We start from the raw sequence: 18390 nt of genomic DNA on the forward strand, positions 1-18390 counted from the left end.
CCAAATGGAAGACAGGCTCATCAATGACCCATGTATTCTCCTATAAATACCAGGTTTGAGTGTTTGATTCAGAGATTCCCTATATTATTTTTCAGCTGCACCCTTAGCTGTTTTCCACTTTTATTCTCATTCTATGACTTGAGCGTCGGAGGGGCTATGCCATGACACCCTCCTGGCCATCTTCTAACAGTCTTATTTGTGATTTCAGGCTCATGGCAATTTCAAAGCCTGCGTCTAGGACTAGTGACATTTACTGGAATCGGACCCTAAATTTCCCGTGAGTATCACCTATAAAAATATCTAACTCGCAAATCTAATTCGGATCGATCTTTATATAATTTTGGAACTAAATATTCGATCCCGCATGGCTTTACGACGATAATTTGGCTTCATATGCGCATGTTACTATATAAATGTTATGCATGCATAGACTAACTCAATTTTGACAAAACTTCAACCTGCCCCGATCTCTTATTCAACTTCCTCGTCTAACTCATTTCACGCTATCCTTTGATTTTTTTTCCCATGGATCTTTAGTTAATTTATTATGATAAAATCTAAAAGTCACTAATCAAATCCAAAATTTGTTTTCTTTTCTACATTTGTGAGCAATTAGTCAAATGGATTTTGGCATGCATGCATAATTAGGTAACCTGCCCCCTCCAAAATAATTGCAGCATTGAAGGATTCAAAAATTTTACCAGTCGTCGCGCGATTGACTGAGGCAATTTAAACTGGAATTATATGAAACCCAACACTTACATTTTTTTCAAAGCAAGTTTTGTCTAGCTACAGTTTGAATTCTATAAATAGCTCATCAAAATTCACAAATCATCCATCCAATTAATATTATCCCTTTTTCAAACTTTTTACTCTTATTTTGAGAGAAGAATTCAAAATGGTTTCCTTTTCTTCAGTGATAATGCGTTTTAATATTACCACAATATGTTGGTTAGTCGTCATAGCTGCATTTTCAGCCGGCGGCGTCTCCGCTCAACTGTCAACTGGTTATTACACAAAATCATGTCCGAAGGTGTTCGACGTGGTGGAATCGGTGGTTAAGTCCGCGGTGGCAAAGGAAAGACGCATGGGTGCCTCACTTCTCCGCCTACACTTCCATGATTGCTTTGTCCAAGTATATTTTCTATTCCAAGCATATACATACACACATATATATATATATATATATACATACATACGGATATGATGCAGCTAAAATAAATGAGTCGAGTAGACTGCACAAGCGAAATCCGACTGATTAGTAATTGGTCCACTTGGCCCGTAAACGAGCTCACCTGGCTGGTAAACGGATCCACGTAGACGATATACAGTTAATTTGCGGGGCGTCACCTGCAGTCACTGAACACTCGTTAAGTGGGCGTCGGGAGGGTTCCCGACGTGGACACTCCGATGCTCAAGTCAGTAAGCAGTCCAAAGAAAATTCAGAGAACTAAAGGACTTTTATGAAAATGAGAGCCCCTCAAATTGTCAAGAGCTTCATCTATTTATAGATTTTTAAGAGCGTCTGATGGGCTTAATGGGCTTGGGCTTCTGCAAGTATAATCAATGATATGGACCTCAATAGCACTAAGCCCAATCGATTCTATTAATCCAACAAATAATTGGTCTTATACCCATCAATATATATATATATATATATATATTCAATTCCTAAAATGCTACTAATATCGATAGGGGTGCGATGGATCGGTACTTCTGGATGACACATCTTCTTTCACTGGGGAGAAAACTGCTGTTCCCAATCTTAACTCAGTGAGGGGTTTCAACGTAATTGATGATATCAAGTCCAAGGTCGAGTCTGTGTGTCCTGGGGTCGTCTCATGTGCCGATATTCTCGCTATCGCCGCGAGAGATTCTGTCGTACTGGTGAGTAATTTCATTTTGCCAAACGATATGTGACAGTGTTAATAAGGAAAAAACTTATGCATACACAAACACGTACAGTACTCACTCGTCGATTGACTCGTATGAAATAGATGATGACTACTGCCATGCATGAATATATTTCATGCATGTTCATATCTAATCGTTTGATAAAATCTATGAATTTTATATCATCCAATCTAGAATTGTCAAATAATAAATGACGACATGTACATACAATATGTATATTAATATCGTTAATTTCGCAGCTCGGAGGACCGAATTGGAACGTTAAAGTCGGAAGAAGGGATTCCTTAACAGCAAGCCTTTCAGCTGCGAACAGCGGTGTGATTCCTCCCCCCACTTCTACTCTTTCCAACCTCGTCAATAGATTCCAAGCTAGGGGTCTCTCAGTAAAGGATATGGTAGTCTTGTCGGGTACGTGCATCGCGTAAATGTACATCCATTCGATAAAAAAAATATATCCAGAAAATTTATAATCCTAGGCTAACTCTATTATATATAGATTTATATTTATAATAGAATTATATATATCAATGACGTATATATTCTGATGTTGTGGATATCAAATTTGATTATATATATGTTTAATTTTTGATAAGCAGGAGCACACACCATTGGGCAAGCAAGATGTACATCGTTTAGAAACAGGATATACAACGAAACCAACATCGATCCATCCTTTGCAAGAACAAGACAAGCCAATTGCCCTAGTCGGAATGGGGTTGGAGACAACAACTTGGCCCCTCTCGACCTTAAAACACCAACAACATTTGACAACGATTACTACAAACTTCTTCTGGTGAAGAATGGACTCTTGCATTCTGACCAAATACTCTACAACGGTGGATCCACTGATTCGTTTGTCGAAACATATAGCAAGAACCCTAAAGCTTTTAATGATGATTTTGTTGCAGCAATGATAAGAATGGGTGACATCAGTCCTCTTACTGGAGGATCAAACGGCCAGATAAGGAAGAATTGTAGGAGGGTTAATTAATTAGCAATTCGGAATTGATCTTTTATATCGAGAAGAAACTATTTCAAATAATAAAGACTTGCACGACGAGTCATTTTTCATTTCTAAGCGTTGGACCTTTTGGTTATTCAACCTTCACACTTTCATGATGTCGAATTATACTCAAAACATGCTTGTATCTTTGCTGAATTTCCATTTTTCCTTATTCGGGAACTATATATGTGCTCATGTACTTGTGTTCACTTTTAATCCTACATGGAATCTGAATGAAGCCCATTTAATTTGATATAGTATATCTTTTTGGACTATTTTTTTTAAATCCACTAACTTATCCAATTTTAGTTATTAACTTTAATTTTTTTGCTATTTTGATCTAATTTTTGACTTGACATCAGATAAGTCATCAATTTCGATGCCATTTTCCCAATGAAATATGGCCGAAATACCAAAAAAATGTTAATGTATAGAAATCAAAATTTGAAAATTTAATGAATCAAAACCCACAAAACCAAAAGTATTCCATTTTTAAATTATCAGAAATCTCACTTGCGCACGTATATGATAGTTGCCTTAACTCTTAACTGGATTTGGAGGAATCAAAATGATATTCTTTTTGAAAAGATAGGAAATTAAAGGATGGTTATTTAAGTGATTACATAAATTTCTGGTGTTATGAAATATTAGCATTACAGCATTGGGCAGCACAATCATCATACCTTTTGTCTCCTAATTGATTTCTAGTATGCCTTAAACTACCCAGCTCCTTAAATGGCACAAACTAACATGTTTGCAGACACTTTATTTATTACACAGTCAAAGCTCACGATCCCATGCACGTGCAACCACCATTCCTTTATGTACAAACCATTTTCCAGAAATTGAAATCCATGGACATTTTCAATTAGGCAGGCCATTGAGAATATAAATTAAGATGTTATATATATTATCGGATATTTTATATGAAACGTTTCTCTTTTATTTAATTACACGATTATTTCCCATCTTCAATATTTGATTTACACATCGCGATCGTCACTAAAATAATTTCAAAATTAGTGAGAGGAATGAAAAAAAATTAGAGCACCAAACATATAAACTAAATATTAATTCATCTAGCAACTCTACCTCCACAAAGTCAACTTACACCCATTCTTCGAAGAAACTTCGGCAAAAGAAATTAGAATCTTTCAACAGAACAAATATTAGAAAAAAACTGGCTATCTATGTGTGAAGATTTGGTACAACAAAAGATTTGATTGATTCCGATGATACCATTAATGATCTTGAAACCAAATATTAGTCGCACAAACCATATATTTAATGCCGATTGATTATTGCAATAACTCAATCAAAGTAAGGTACACGATTGTTGGAAATGCTGTTGTAGCTCGCAGTGTTAGTAGGAGAGGTGTACATAGACGGAGCAGAAGAAGACGAGGAAACGACGACTGACGGAGGTGGAGGTGGGGTTGGAGCTGGTGGAGAAAGGGTTGGAGTTGGTGGAGCTTGTGGCAGCTCAGCCACGGAAACAGCCAACACGGCGGCATGATCGTTGGATGCATTAATGATGTTATTTGCAGCTTCTCTATATCTGTATGTTATTATCTCAGCCCTGATGGCATTAAGTTGAGCTTGTAAATTTTGGACCTGCTGTTGTAATGCTGAAATCGCACCCATGCATCCATAAACCGGATCTCTAAGCCTCACATTAGCTTCATAAACTAAGCAGTTCGCAGCATCGGCTCTTTGCGACTCTGGCACCTCCTAATCATGAATCAAACGAGAAGAATTAAAATTTCAAAACACATGATACCTAGATCTGTCAAGATTCTTGGCTATTCTTGATCGATCTAAAACCTTATTTTTCTACAATAAATTCACATACCATCCAATCAAATGGGGTTTTATAGTTGCGACCGGCATCATTTCAAAGAACATATATCTGAATATAGAGATGTGGGGGTTGACTGGAAAGTGAAGAATATTAATATTACCATGAGCATCTTGGAAACGTTACTGGCTCCAAAGACTTTGTGAACAGCAGCAAATTTCTGGGGTTCATGCGGGGAAAAATAAGGCGAAAATGGGCATTCTTCGGCGCATCTTCTTCGCAAAAGCTTACAAGCTGCGCATGGAGTTGTTGTGTTTAGCATCATCTGTCTCTTTCCCATCACCGAACTACTGTTACTCTCCGTCTTCAACTTCTTGCCAGTCTCGTCGAACCCCTCCACCCTAATTAGACAAGAAAAATGACGTTTCGGAAGACACAAAAGTTAAGTCAACAATGGATAAAATTAAAGAGTTTCATGGGGTTTCGGGCTTTTCTAAGAGATGAAAATCAAAGGGTTTACCTTTCTCTGGACATTCAAGTAAAATTAATGTTGCTGATCAAGGCTAAGACTCGAGGAAAAGAGGTAGAGGAAGCACGAATGGGGAACAAGGGAAGTGCTTAAGAGAGGAGTGTTGATTCTCCTCGATTAATTAGGGGAAAATAGGTCAATGTTCTTGGTAAGAATTTTCAAGGGTTTCCACAAATAAATCATTTACCAAAATATATACTACTACCTTTTTTTTTTAATATTTGAAACAATATACTACTACCTATATATATGAATATAGATATATATAAATTTTGTATTCTCAATTATGTAGCATTCATCTGAGTGTCAATGAAAAGATTATCTATATGTGACTTTGATCAATGACGATGATTTAATATATTTGATCGAAGAAAAACCAGTTTGATTTTGCTTTTTGAAAAAAAATTGTTCACATAAAATTTAATTTTTTAAAAAAATCCCGTTATAGCTGAATCAGTAATCTTCTTGTTTATTTCTAAATATATATAAAAAGTTTCATAATTTTTAAATAAGTATTAAATTAAATTAGCGAAAATATTAAATGGAATTTAGGTGACTAAAAAAAATAGAAATTCATCCTACAAGATCACCTATTTTAACTTTTGCTAAAAATAATAATTTTTTCACTTTTATTCCATTTCATCAAAATCTTTCTTAATCAATTTGATGTTGTTTCTAGCACAACACAAAACATTATACAATCGAATTTATAAAATACCTAAGACTATTTTCTTAAATGAATAACGTAATAACTTAAATTTTAAATCATTATTAACATGATAGTGTAGCATTCATTACAAGGCAACAAGTACAAAGTTGAATATTTATTAAAATTAAAATACACAAGACTTCTGTGAAACAGTCTCATTGATCAATTTTGTTCGATTAATATTCTATTTAAATAATCCATAAAAAAATATTATTTTTTATATTAAAATTATTATTTTTTATTATAAATATGAACGTATTTGACTCGTCTCACGAATTTCAATCACCCATTTATTAAAATAATGCCAGCTTATTGAAAGCTATACCACGTGTGACATGTAGCCCTTGTTGACTTTTGGACTGAAATCTACTACTTGCATTAATTGCTTCACACGTTGAATTCGGTAGTGACGTTTTCAAGCTGAAAAATATATTAAATAATAATAAATAAAAGTTGAAGAGTGTGGTATATACCAATATTTCCTTGTCATGCTTGACCTCAAATGTACTATATTAATTCATATTTTGATTATTTAAATCGCCACGCCACGATGCACAGGGCATAAATAATTAATTATCAATAATTAATTATCTATTTATAATATTCTAAACAAATAAAAGCCAGTAATTATATAGTATTATTTTTTTGGTTTTAAATCTGAATCATATTTTTTGTCTCAGTTTCACATTCACATATATAAATTATTTTTTAAAATATACCTTTTCATCATTCGAAAAAAAAATAAATTCTATCATTACATTATATTGTGACATAATGCATTTTCAAATTTTAAATTCAACATATAATCTTAAAACTTTTAATAACCGTAATATCATAAAATAAAACAATTGAATATACACATCGCATAGCGTTGAAAAAAAAAACATTTTATTTATTATATCTTCGTTGGCAAAAACTTGTGTGAGACGGTCTCAAGGATCGTATTTTGCGAGACATATATTTTATTTGGGTCATCCATGAAAAAATATTACTTTTTATGCTAAGAGTATTACTTTTTATTGTGAATATCGGTAGTGTTGACCCGTCTCACAGATAAAGGTTCGTGAGACCGTCTCATAAGAGACCTATTCTTGTTTAATTTATTCAAAAAATGGCTGTGCGTCTTTCCGAAACTTAGTTAATAGACTGTATTAGTTACAAAACAAGAAGAAATAATATCGAATATAGAAACCTGACTATATATTTAAAATAACATAAAAATGGGAAATGCTATTATGTTTAATTTATTTCAAGAGGTGATAGAGGAATTCTGTAAGACAACTAATTTACCATAAAAATGCTCAAAAAAAAAAATTTATTAAATACCATAAAAAGAAGAGGAAGTAAATATTAGTTAGATAGGGCCGGCAAACAAATTGAATTGGGTGTGGTCTGCCGCCGACCAGCCGACATCGTGCTGGCGGTGGACTGGTTAGGAACAAGGGTCGGCCCATATTAGTTTAATACCTGACATTGTCCATTTCTATGTGGGCTGAGCTGTTTCGGGCCCAGGTTTTGTACTTAAATGCTGGTATAATGTATATACTTTGTATTTAAATTAATTACTGACTCTTGTATAATTTTTTTTATGATTATTTCATTTACATTTAAATAAAAATTATATAATAATTGTAAAAATTAATGACAGATCATACTGAAATTTTTAATATTGAAATTTGATTTCATTATATTTAAATAAGACAATAACATAATTATGAAAATCAGTGATAGACTACACTGTAATTTTGTAATAACGAATTAAAAAAAAAAAAAGAAAACCTCTATTATGCCCAAATTTAATGAATAGTAAGAGATATAGAGCATATATATTGGTATTTTTAATATCAAAAAAGGACTTTATTATATAGCTATTATAAAACAATTTAGGAAATAAAAAATATATTGTAATATTAATTTTTAACGTGTCATATAAATACTAGAGATCAAGATATTTTTGGAAATAAAAAATAGATCGGTCAAGATTTGATACACAAGTACAATACTGTAAGAGTAGGTCTTTTGTGAGACGATATCAAGAATTTTTTATCTATGAGACGGGTCAACTCTACTGATATTCACAATAAAAAGTAATAATCTTAGTATAAAAAGTAATATTTTTTCATGGATGACCCAAATAAAAGATCCGTCTCACAAAATACGATCGTGAGATCATCACTCACAAATTTTTGTCATACTGTAAATGATAAAAAAAAAGGTCGTCTATACTTATTAAAAGTATTTATCATGTGTGATTTTTATTTATATTAGATAGTTATGTAACATATGATGTCGTCTATACTTGTATAAGTTCAAATATATAAATTAAAATAATAATAATAATAGTAATAGATTATTTTCATAAATTTGTCTCCGAAATAGTTTAAATATTTGATTTGATAAATCACGTAAACTCATCGACAAGAAAATAAGAATGCGAAATAGTGAGATTATGTAAAATATACATTAATTGTGATGTCGTGAGTGTTAGATAAAATGTAAACATAAAAGAAAATGTGGACAATTATGTAGAAAGATTAAATAGCATAGAAAAAATTATTAATCATGAGAAGATGAAATGGAATGAAAATTGGAAAATAAACGGAAACATGTAACAAATACAATTTTTTTTAAAACAGATTTGTCGCATTCGATGGTGCTCCGAGGATCAAGACAAATAACTGTTTTTCAGGATATAATGGCTGACTCTGTAATAATTTAACACAAAGGTCTTACATCGACGAACTGAAAAAATATCTGAACTTTTTCACGGAAACTGAAGTAACAGAAGTAAACGAGAAAAATGAATGACAGATTTGTTGTATGTTTTGAGGACTCTGGACATGCGCACGAGATCTATCTAGACAGTCGCATGATGGGCAACTTAGATGAGTGATTTTTGTCAAGATCGATATGACATTCATCGCACACATGTTGCGCTTGGTCACAGGTTAGGCATTTTCAGTACAAATCGGACCCTTGATTTGTACCCCTACGCAGACGCGCGCGAGATCTATCTAGACAGTCGCATGATGGGCAACTTAGATGAGTGATTTTTGTCAAGATCGACATGACATTCATCGCACACATGTTGCGCTTGGTCACAGGTTAGGCATTTTCAGTACAAATCGGACCCTTGATTTGTACCCCTACGCAGACGCGCGCGAGAAAATCTTTTGAATAGTCAATATCACACTTTGATAAAATATAACTCAATATAAACTCATAAATATCAACTTTAATTTACACAATCTACTTACTATTTTATCGTCTATTTTTCATTTATGCAAAATGAAAAGTTCAATAACACACAACCCAATCCAATATATATTATTTTTAGTCCAACAATAACAGTTGACTTGAATTTGGCCATTTCCATGGATCTTCTTGAAAAAGCCAAGTGAGGACAAATTGGAGAGGATGATAGCAATCTAATTTCAGAAGTTAAGCATGTTAAACATGATGATGGGGTTTCACTGATACACACAACTAAAATGTATTATCTTTTTTCTAAATAAAAGAGGTCGTATTATCGACTTATGACACTTTTAGAGTTACGACACTTTGACAATAAAAATCGAAACATGATTAAAAAAATATACCTAAGACTATTAGCAAAGAATCAAATATAATTTTTATTTTTCAAAAATGGAATATTGGTTTAAAACACGTAATAGATATTATGTATTAAAAGTGAAAACACACCTGAAAAATGGCAGCTCTTAGCCTTTAGCCGTTATAGCTCCAATGGTTCTTTGGCTTCTTCCAAAAGTTGAAAAATATATAATCTTAATAATCCCAGACAATGTTTAAAAATATTATATCGGATTTTTTTGGGTGGAAATATAAAATTGGATATTTTCGAAATCGAAAAAAAAAATATCAGTGAGCAGGCAAAGGTCGTTTTTTTACGTTGTTTTGAAAAGTTGAAAAGTAACGAATACCGTGAGAGGCAACCACAAAGCCACAATTTGTTTTGTCTTAATTAATGTCCGGCCCTCCACCTCACAACAAACAGGAAGCTCCGTCTCTCGATTGATCGAACTCATTCTGGGTCATTTCAGAGGTAATTAGCGAACCCCATTTCCCTAAATTAGTTGTGGAATGAAATTTGTGGAGCAAAAATATAATCTGTTGCGATTTGGTTCTTTATTGTGTGTGTGGTTATTGTTCCGAGTTCTGAAACAATGAATTAGCTGCATATACTACAGGTTCACTAACCTTTTGTGAATGGATTTTGAATATTTTCTTGTTAATTCATGAAGGATTTACCTGTGTGGGGGTGTGTTTTTTTCCCCACCACTTTTCTGTCGTTTTGACTTCTCTACAATCGTTTTTCTAGTTGTAGTGTTGCCCTGTTCAATCATTTAGAAGTTGGGATGTTAAGAAATTTTCAGTTTGGGCCTCAAGTTGCATCAATTTAGTTCTAGGAATTTATCTGAAGTAAGATTGCAAAATACATAGGAGTTTGCCGATTTGTATTCTTCATTTTTGTAAGTGATCTACTTACAATATTTTGGTTTTTTTGGCAAATCAAAGGAGTTTATCAATTTTTACTTTATTTGCCATATATTTAACGAAATTTTTGCAGTAGTTTACATTTTGTTACGTCATTTCAATTTTTTTACAACATGCTTTAATAGATTGTTATATTTATTTTGTATGTTTATGTTGTACTTGGGTATGATTCAATAAAATGAATATTTTCTTATTATGCTAGAACAAAGATGGTTTAACTTATGCATAAAATGTCTAAAGATAAATACAGCTTTAATTGTTTTTTGATTAATTTATTAAGATGAATTTAGAAGACAAATTTGAGGTTTTTATATTCAATAAATTTTATTTTGATGATATTCTGATATTTGTTGGACAATCATTTGACTATTTGTTTACTTCTCTTACATTGAAATTTATCATTCTTTCAATTAGATGATATTACGGCTTCAAAAAAATATTATTTTTTATGATCAAAACTTATATCATGTAAAGTAACAAATTGAGTTTGACAGATTTATTTAAGCTTTGGAATCCACTGCCCCTTTCATGATTCAAGTACAAAATGATTTGGTGTCATGGTGTTGTAATATCATGAATGTTTAATATATTAGCTCCATATATTCATGACACACGCAACGCGTGTGCCTCGGTGGGTTAGTATGAAGTAAGCATCCAGATTGGAAAATACATAGGATCGATCATTATGAAACTTGGTGATCAGCCCATTGTTATTTAGATTAAACAAAAAATGGAAATTGAAATAAATCAAGCTTGTAAAACCATGGATATCAGATGTTTCACCAGTCATGGGTTCATTGCATGATTAATCCAGGCTTTTAGGGTGTTTGATAGGTTAAATTTTCATAGATTACGAGTATACACGACCTTCAGGAGGAAACTCTGCCCGTGTTGGATTTTATCCCTGATTTTAATGATGGACACTCTGACGATGGATGTATAAGAACTTCATTTGAAGTCGGTGATATTGTATGCCACCTGGATTTTACTCTTAGGTTAATATGACCCATTTATGCAATTCATTCCACAGTAAATTCTGGGTTGGTATCTCAACTGAGCTAAACCTGTTTGATGTACTGGAATGGAATCTGTCATGTTAGCTATCCCTTTTATTCCTCTTGTTTTTCTTATACACATATCATGAATGACATCTGCCATACCTTTTTGCTCACTGATAGTGACATACTGCTAAAAGATATTAGAAAATTTATGTTATCCTGTCTGTATATGTTAGGCTAAGAGCATTCCAATTTACCTATATATGTCTAATATACATTGAATCATGTTGACTAAGAGTATAGCAATTTAGCCGAGGTGATAGCTTTCTAGTCCTATCAACTCTGTGATGTCCTCAACTAGCAGTAACCAAGGGCTGAATTTTGTTTGCCATAGTATGCTGTCATTCTACCATGTTATGCATCTTTCTTTTCTTTTAATGTGTATATTTATAATTGTTATTTCTTCAAACAGGATTACGCCTCTTTCTCTCCGATAAATTGACCTTTTGTCACTGAAGTTTCTCATTTTTCGCCCTAAAATTCCAGTATTGCATTGCAGTCTTCAATATTAAAAAAAAACAGGAGGTGGCAAAAAATGTTAATGCATTATGGGAAACGCTTCAGTTCCAAGATTTTGGCCTTGAATGAGTTTCCACATTTTTGGTTCTGGATGAGAGTGTAGCTCCAGGATATAACCATCGTTACCTTATTTAGGACTGAATGAATGGTCTAGCCAGCATAAATGTGAACCTTGGATGGTGACTTTTAACAATTCTTACAGATTATTATGGATAGCAAAAGTGGGGTATTGATGCAAAGATACGAGTTAGGGAGGTTGTTAGGTCAGGGTGCATTTGCAAAAGTTTATTATGCTAGGAGTTACCAGACTGGGCAAAGTGTTGCTATTAAAGTGATAGACAAGGAGAAGGTCATGAGAATCGGGAATGCTGCTCAAATTATACGGGAAATATCCATCATGAGATTGGTGAGACATCCGAATATTATTTTTCTTTATGAAGTTTTGGCTACAAAAACCAAGATTTATTTTGTGATGGAGTATGCTAAAGGTGGCGAGCTGTTCAACAAGGTGGTTAAGGGAAAATTACAGGAAGATGTTGCACGAAAATATTTTCAGCAGTTAATAAATGCTGTTGATTTCTGCCATAGCAGGGCTGTCTACCATCGGGATTTAAAACCTGAAAACATATTATTAGACGAGAATGAAAATCTGAAAGTTTCTGATTTTGGTTTGAGTGCCCTTGCTGAATCAAAACGCCTAGACGGGCTCCTTCATACCACGTGTGGAACTCCTGCCTATGTTTCTCCTGAAGTAATAAACAGGAAAGGTTATGATGGGGCCAAAGCTGATGTTTGGTCATGTGGGGTGATTCTTTATGTTTTATTGGCCGGTTTTCTTCCGTTCTATGATTCTAATTTGATGGAGATGTACAGAAAAATTGGGAAAGGGAAATTTAAGTTCCCGAGTTGGTTTCAACCTGAAGTACGCAAGTTACTTACAAGAATACTGGATCCAAATCCAGAAAGTCGAATTACAATAGCAAGAATCAAGGAAAATGCTTGGTTTAGGCGAGGGTTAAGCATGAAATCAAGAACTTACAATGCAGAGAGTAGTACAACTAATTCATCAGATAGAAATGCCATGGCTTCATTTCAGCACGCAAATGGTGGTGTTTTGGAAGAAAATCCGAGGCTTACAAACCTAAATGCGTTTGACATAATATCATTATCAGATGGATTTGATGTTTCCAGATTGTTTGAGGAGCCTTGTTCGAAAGCCCGATTCTTTTCCTCGAAACCTGCATCTGTTATTGTCTCTATGCTGGAAGAAATTGCCAAACGTTCAAAGCTGAAGATAAGTAAAAAGGACGAGGGGTTGTTCAAGTTTGAGGCAACGAAGGAAGGTAGGAATGGAATTTTATGGATAGAAGCGGAGATATTTGGGGTCGCCCCAGCGTTTCATATGGTGGAAGTGAGGAAAACAAATGGAGATACCTCTGAATATCATAATTTATTGGACTGAAGTTATTAGACCTGGTCTGCAAGAAATTGTTTGTACTTGACACGGACGGTGAACCGCCTTGAGTATGCTTCCTTTCAAATACATTGAATCGCTCATTGACTGAATTTCCTAGTCTAACTTCATTCAAATACCCGACATAGTTTGTTTGTTGTTCTTTTAATAAACTAATTTTGCGGAGGCTAAAAATGTTTGTAGAAAGAAATTCTTGGTTCAACTTTACCCGAGTTATTCTTCAATTTTTGGGACACGCTATCATTTAGAAATGCTATATATTCTGACTGCCTACTATTTTTACCATTACAAAATTGGTTGGTTTCGTGCAATTTTTTAAAATTCTTAAGCTATATTTGTGCAAGTTTTTACCTTAGTCTGGTTCTCTAGGTAACGATGGGATCTAATTGTACACCTACTCTCAAAATATTGAGGTTCAAATTGTTCATTCATTTGGATAACACAGATTCCTCACGTTAATACATTAATACATGGGAGACTTTGTCAAGTCGATTATCTCAGGATATGCAACTGCCTTTCTCTTCTTACCGCCTGAACCGATCATATGGCAAGGCGAGGGTGTAAAAATAGCTATAACCTCGACTTTCTTCTTGATTGTGAGTTGACCTTTACAAGCAACAAAGGTTGTTGCCGACTGTTTCTTGTCAAACTCTTCCACTGATACAGGTAGTATTTTGCTCGTCTTCAACATAACTGTAACTGACAATATTACAGAAGCTGGTGACAAATGAAGATTCTGCTCGATTAGGAGGTGATGACTGCCTTTGATCTTCTTTTCTGCTATGCTGTAAGTTCTTTATCCCTATCCAATTTTCCTTTTAACAACCAGTAAACTCATGGCTTGTATCAATGATATGTCTTGGAAAAGTTTCTTCGAAACCACCAAGACTGCTTGGAGAATCACTTGCTTTTCTTGCTGCTTCTATAGATTCTTGTGTTGATTCTTGCAAAACGTCATTTAAATCACAGTCGTCGTCGGAACTCAAATCATCAGTCGCCCCTGTATTGCTCTCATTGTAACAGGGCAACTCATCCATTGTACAATTCTGTGTTCGCATTTGCTGAGGCAAAGTTGGACAACCAGATGTATGGTTTCTGTACTTTGTGGAGAAGAAGTTTATAGCAAGATTCAAGCTGAAACACAGAACAAAGAAAGAAAATAGGAACATATGAAGAATCACATCAGAAAGAATCAATAACCAGTCCATCTATACAAAATTTGATATACCTGTTCCATGCAGGAAGTGAGAGCATAGTGTAGGGCTAATTTAATCTTATTGGCAATTCCAGAAAGGGATTTGAAACTTGCAGCAGCTGATCGTACGGCTACAGATTCCACTGGATGTTGCCATGCCCATTCAAACTGCAAGCTCCAATCAAACACAATCCATCTTCAATTATTTACGGCCAAAATACAAAACCATCACAGCAAATTTCATAAGACCCTGCCGTATTTGTTATGTTTCGTATCACTAATCTAAAATTACCTTCCCAGCATAACACTTTTACAAGGTAATCAGGACAGCAGGATTTCTGGTTTCTTAAATATAAAAATTAAGAACGATACATTTTCTAAAACACGAGCTTAAATTAATGAAAATTTACTCAAAATAAATAAATAATTTCACAAAAACGAGTAGCTAAAAAATGGCACCGCCTCTATTTCTTGCTCTTAAAAAAAATAACCTGAAGAGCAGCAACATTTGTGGGGAAGCCATAGATGCACAGCACCACCTCCCAGGGGCGTTTCTTCTTGGTACGCCAAGCACCACTCCCGATTTCACCGTTGTGCTGCCTGATTCTCCGCCGTGGATTCACAGTAAATCTGCAAAATCACGGCACTAAAAATTTGGTAGTTTTCTACTGTTCTGATCAAACATAATCACTTCAATAAACAAAATGATCCTAAACCCGATCATTGCAGTAAATCAAGTGCTTTAGTTCCATCTAACAATCCAACAGTATACCCTATTGTACGTGTGGCCTTTGAATCTGGGACTACGAGACGTCAGCAGATAACATGCAACGAATCTCCCCCCTTTTCCTTTTACCTCTCCATCAAAGGGTTTGTTGGGTCTCCTTTGTCACCTTCCTTCTCCTCATCTCACACTTTCTTTACAATTTTCTATTGTTTTCTGATCGAATGGATTAACCTCAATTCAACAGCAGAAAATGACCGTAGTGATTCGTAGATTTTTTTTCTTCATTATTATTATTATTATTATTTTATATATTTATTAGTAGTGGGATTATGGTGAAGCTAACCGGGCTGTGACAATTGCAGCCTAGTTTCCTTTTCGATCACAGTCAGATAGAGTATTTCTTGCTTGGGTTTACCATTACAAATTTTTTTTAATGGGTTTTCAAGCATTATGTCCCATCGATATTCTTGAGATTGGAAAATATGGTTTTTCACTTTTATATGAAAAACGGGTGGCGGCTGGTACTCAGATTCACATTCACCTGATGACATACATATAATAAATTGTATTTAATTTATTTTGATTATGTTTATCAGTCATTACATAAAACAAGAAATAAAGTATTTTCCCCCCAAATCAGAATAGAATCCATCCAGTTTCCTCCCATAGAACTGACTTTACTATTTTTTTCTTTTTTACATATTATATCACTATTGATCCACAGCATGGTAAAAGAATATTTGATATAAAAAAAGGCTAAAAGAATAATTGGAAAAAACCCATCAAAAGTACAAACAACGATAAAATCAAATTGTCTACTTTGGGAGGGGGGTTTTATAATTTATAGAAAAAATGCATAAAATTTGAAATTTTTTCTATTAATACAGAGAATTTTTTCAACTAGGAGAATCAGTCCCCTTTCAACCCCACCAGATTTACAGCTAAGTGTAGGCATTAAAAAAGAACCATAGAACAAATATCATATCAGCTGCTGACTGAGATTGGTCCATATGTTTTCAAATCAAACATACACGGATTAGTACAACTATTTACAAGAAATTAAGTAGAAGGGGGAGGGGGGGAATGGAATGCATTCAACAGTAGAAAAGATAGGAATAAACAACATGCAAGCAAGCAAGCAAAAGGAACCCCAAATATTAATGGAATCTTCTGTCACAAAAAGAATCAAGGAAAAAGCCATACATTTATTCATCCATACCAATAAAGCACAGTGTTTTAAAGCCAGTGGAAAACCCTTACTTGCAAGAACCAAACTAACCAAATACCTTAATAAATGCAAAGGCCGTAGATCTAAGGCTACAGATGCCTGAATAGGAACCAAAAACTGGGAAAATTTAAGATTCAGAGAATGTTGAACTTAAACATCACACACAATGCCTCCAGCTAACTACGGAAGCTTATTACTGTAAATAAGAAACATTAAATACTGTTCCTCATTCTAAGAAAGATGGAGGAAGTAACAGGAAACACCTGTATGCCATGTCAATTTCAAATCAAGCCAATTGACAAGTTAAACCATACACATATATTATACTGAATTTTTTGGCAATGTGCATTGAACTAAACCATATATTTTAATAGACATGCATAACAGGTCAATGGTTAAAACTTGCTGACCAATGGAAAAGGGAAAGTCATAAAAGAACAGCAATTGGCACCCATGACTAATGCATAACAAATGAAACTGTGATCATGCAGCACTTTCATCCATATCCAACCAGAAGTTTCTAAAAGAACTTGTGCAAATGGGACCAGCACTTTGATCCATTATAATCTGATGACAAGTAAACACCAGAACACGAGTCATTCACGACAATTCAAATTAAACATCCACACAAATTATCGTCACCGAGCCCCCACAGGTAAACACAAAACCAACCAAAAACTTACCTTTGTGCAAATAAACACTCAAATTGAAGTACATTTTTCAAGTGAAACCACAAAATTAAGGCAGCAGAAAGAAAGAATCTTTAACAACAAGGTAATACCAATCATCTATACAAGGATGAATGAACTATTTGAGCACAGAAGTACTACAACAGGCTGCACCCACCTTTATAAAATCATGCATAAAACTCGCAATCACAATGATTGTAACGCAGATTGCATTGCGTCAAACCAGATCTAACATGACAGGTAAAAAATACAAGAAAATGACCCAAACAAACAGAGTGGAAAGAATGGCCTATAACGCATCATGGACCGAGTTAATCAGCACGAAGCTTTCCTTCTGATGGAGAAGATGAAGAAACTAAATTCCTCCACAGATATCTGCCGCTTGCCATATCCACACAAGTCCAAAACCCCTTCCCTACGACCGTACAGAACTGCAATCACATTTTATAAATATCAGAATCATCGTAGCTAAAATTCATCGTTTCTTTTCCTTCTATACAAAATAAGTGCTCAATGAGAAGAAAGTTAAATTTAATTCAGCATAACGAAAAAAACAGAACACGATTTTTCCCGAACTAGACACACATTAAAATTAAACCAATCCAAGTAGTTCGTCGGCTTCCTGACAACTAAAATTCAACTTGAAAGCGTTCGAACTGGAATGAACTGAATGGAAAAAATCAAACCATCACAATGATCATAACATTACCCTGGAAGAAGGGGAAACGGTGTTCTTGGAGGCAATTTCTTCTTCGGCAGAGGAAGCGACGACGTCGTCAGTTTGATTTGGCGGCGATTTGAGGCCTCGGAGTACGAGGAATCCGGCCAGGGTGGCGGAGAGGAAGATGAGAATAATTCTGAGGGGACACATTTTCTCCTCCCTCCCTGTCTCTCTCTCTCTCCGTTGAGGAAGAAATGAAATGATTAGGTGAAGAAAAGAATATGAATTTTGTCAGTGGTGGAGAAGGTGGGTGGGTTGGCTTGCTATTTGACTAAAATCTTCATATGTATTTTATATTATCATTTATTACA

General features: G+C 34.3%; 4 protein-coding genes and 1 long non-coding RNA gene across 5 annotated transcripts; 3 read left to right on the forward strand and 2 right to left on the reverse strand.

Moving 5' to 3' along the window:
- The first annotated feature begins 822 nt into the window (after positions 1-822).
- On the forward strand, positions 823-3170 carry LOC142553383 (peroxidase 4-like). Its single transcript, XM_075663594.1, has 4 exons — positions 823-1135; positions 1696-1887; positions 2154-2322; positions 2511-3170. The coding sequence occupies exons 1-4, from the start codon at positions 899-901 to the stop codon at positions 2903-2905; spliced, it is 993 nt and encodes a 330-aa protein (XP_075519709.1). The 5' UTR covers positions 823-898; the 3' UTR covers positions 2906-3170.
- Positions 3171-3976: 806 nt separating this feature from the next.
- Positions 3977-5414, reverse strand: LOC142553386 (LOB domain-containing protein 15-like). Its single transcript, XM_075663598.1, has 3 exons — positions 5236-5414; positions 4879-5116; positions 3977-4648 (listed from the first exon to the last, which is right to left on the reverse strand). Exons 1-3 carry the CDS (start codon positions 5247-5249, stop codon positions 4229-4231), a joined length of 672 nt encoding a protein of 223 aa, XP_075519713.1. The 5' UTR covers positions 5250-5414; the 3' UTR covers positions 3977-4228.
- A 4472-nt stretch (positions 5415-9886) lies between these two features.
- LOC142553384 (CBL-interacting serine/threonine-protein kinase 10-like) lies at positions 9887-13811 on the forward strand. Its single transcript, XM_075663595.1, is given in 3 exon segments — positions 9887-10016; positions 12248-13504; positions 13506-13811. Coding segments are annotated over 2 exon segments (1293 nt in total). The 5' UTR covers positions 9887-10016; positions 12248-12253; the 3' UTR covers positions 13548-13811.
- Positions 13812-15210: 1399 nt separating this feature from the next.
- LOC142553387 (uncharacterized) lies at positions 15211-16406 on the forward strand. Its single transcript, XR_012821941.1, has 2 exons — positions 15211-15338; positions 15482-16406. It is a non-coding gene; the product is annotated as an uncharacterized LOC142553387 (long non-coding RNA).
- Positions 16407-17431: 1025 nt separating this feature from the next.
- On the reverse strand, positions 17432-18333 carry LOC142554343 (uncharacterized). Its single transcript, XM_075665018.1, has 2 exons — positions 18068-18333; positions 17432-17789 (listed from the first exon to the last, which is right to left on the reverse strand). Exons 1-2 carry the CDS (start codon positions 18227-18229, stop codon positions 17670-17672), a joined length of 282 nt encoding a protein of 93 aa, XP_075521133.1. The 5' UTR covers positions 18230-18333; the 3' UTR covers positions 17432-17669.
- Between the last annotated feature and the right edge of the window lie 57 nt (positions 18334-18390).

This window comes from Primulina tabacum, chromosome 8 (genome assembly GCF_025594145.1).
Source record: "Primulina tabacum isolate GXHZ01 chromosome 8, ASM2559414v2, whole genome shotgun sequence".
Taxonomy (NCBI): Eukaryota; Viridiplantae; Streptophyta; class Magnoliopsida; order Lamiales; family Gesneriaceae; genus Primulina; species Primulina tabacum.

What these genes read in the sequence shown, in the direction of transcription:
- LOC142553383 (XM_075663594.1), top strand. Translation starts at nt 899, where the DNA reads ATGGTTTCCTTTTCTTCAGTGATAATGCGTTTTAATATTACCACAATA. An exon ending in CGAGAGATTCTGTCGTACTG is followed by an intron (nt 1,888 to 2,153) that starts GTGAGTAATTTC and finishes TTAATTTCGCAG; the next exon opens with CTCGGAGGACCGAATTGGAA. An exon ending in GGATATGGTAGTCTTGTCGG is followed by an intron (nt 2,323 to 2,510) that starts GTACGTGCATCG and finishes TTTGATAAGCAG; the next exon opens with GAGCACACACCATTGGGCAA.
- LOC142553386 (XM_075663598.1), bottom strand. An exon ending in ACGTTTCCAAGATGCTCATG is followed by an intron (nt 4,649 to 4,878) that starts GTAATATTAATA and finishes ATTCATGATTAG; the next exon opens with GAGGTGCCAGAGTCGCAAAG.
- LOC142554343 (XM_075665018.1), bottom strand. Translation starts at nt 18,229, where the DNA reads ATGTGTCCCCTCAGAATTATTCTCATCTTCCTCTCCGCCACCCTGGCC. An exon ending in CCGTTTCCCCTTCTTCCAGG is followed by an intron (nt 17,790 to 18,067) that starts GTAATGTTATGA and finishes ATGTGATTGCAG; the next exon opens with TTCTGTACGGTCGTAGGGAA.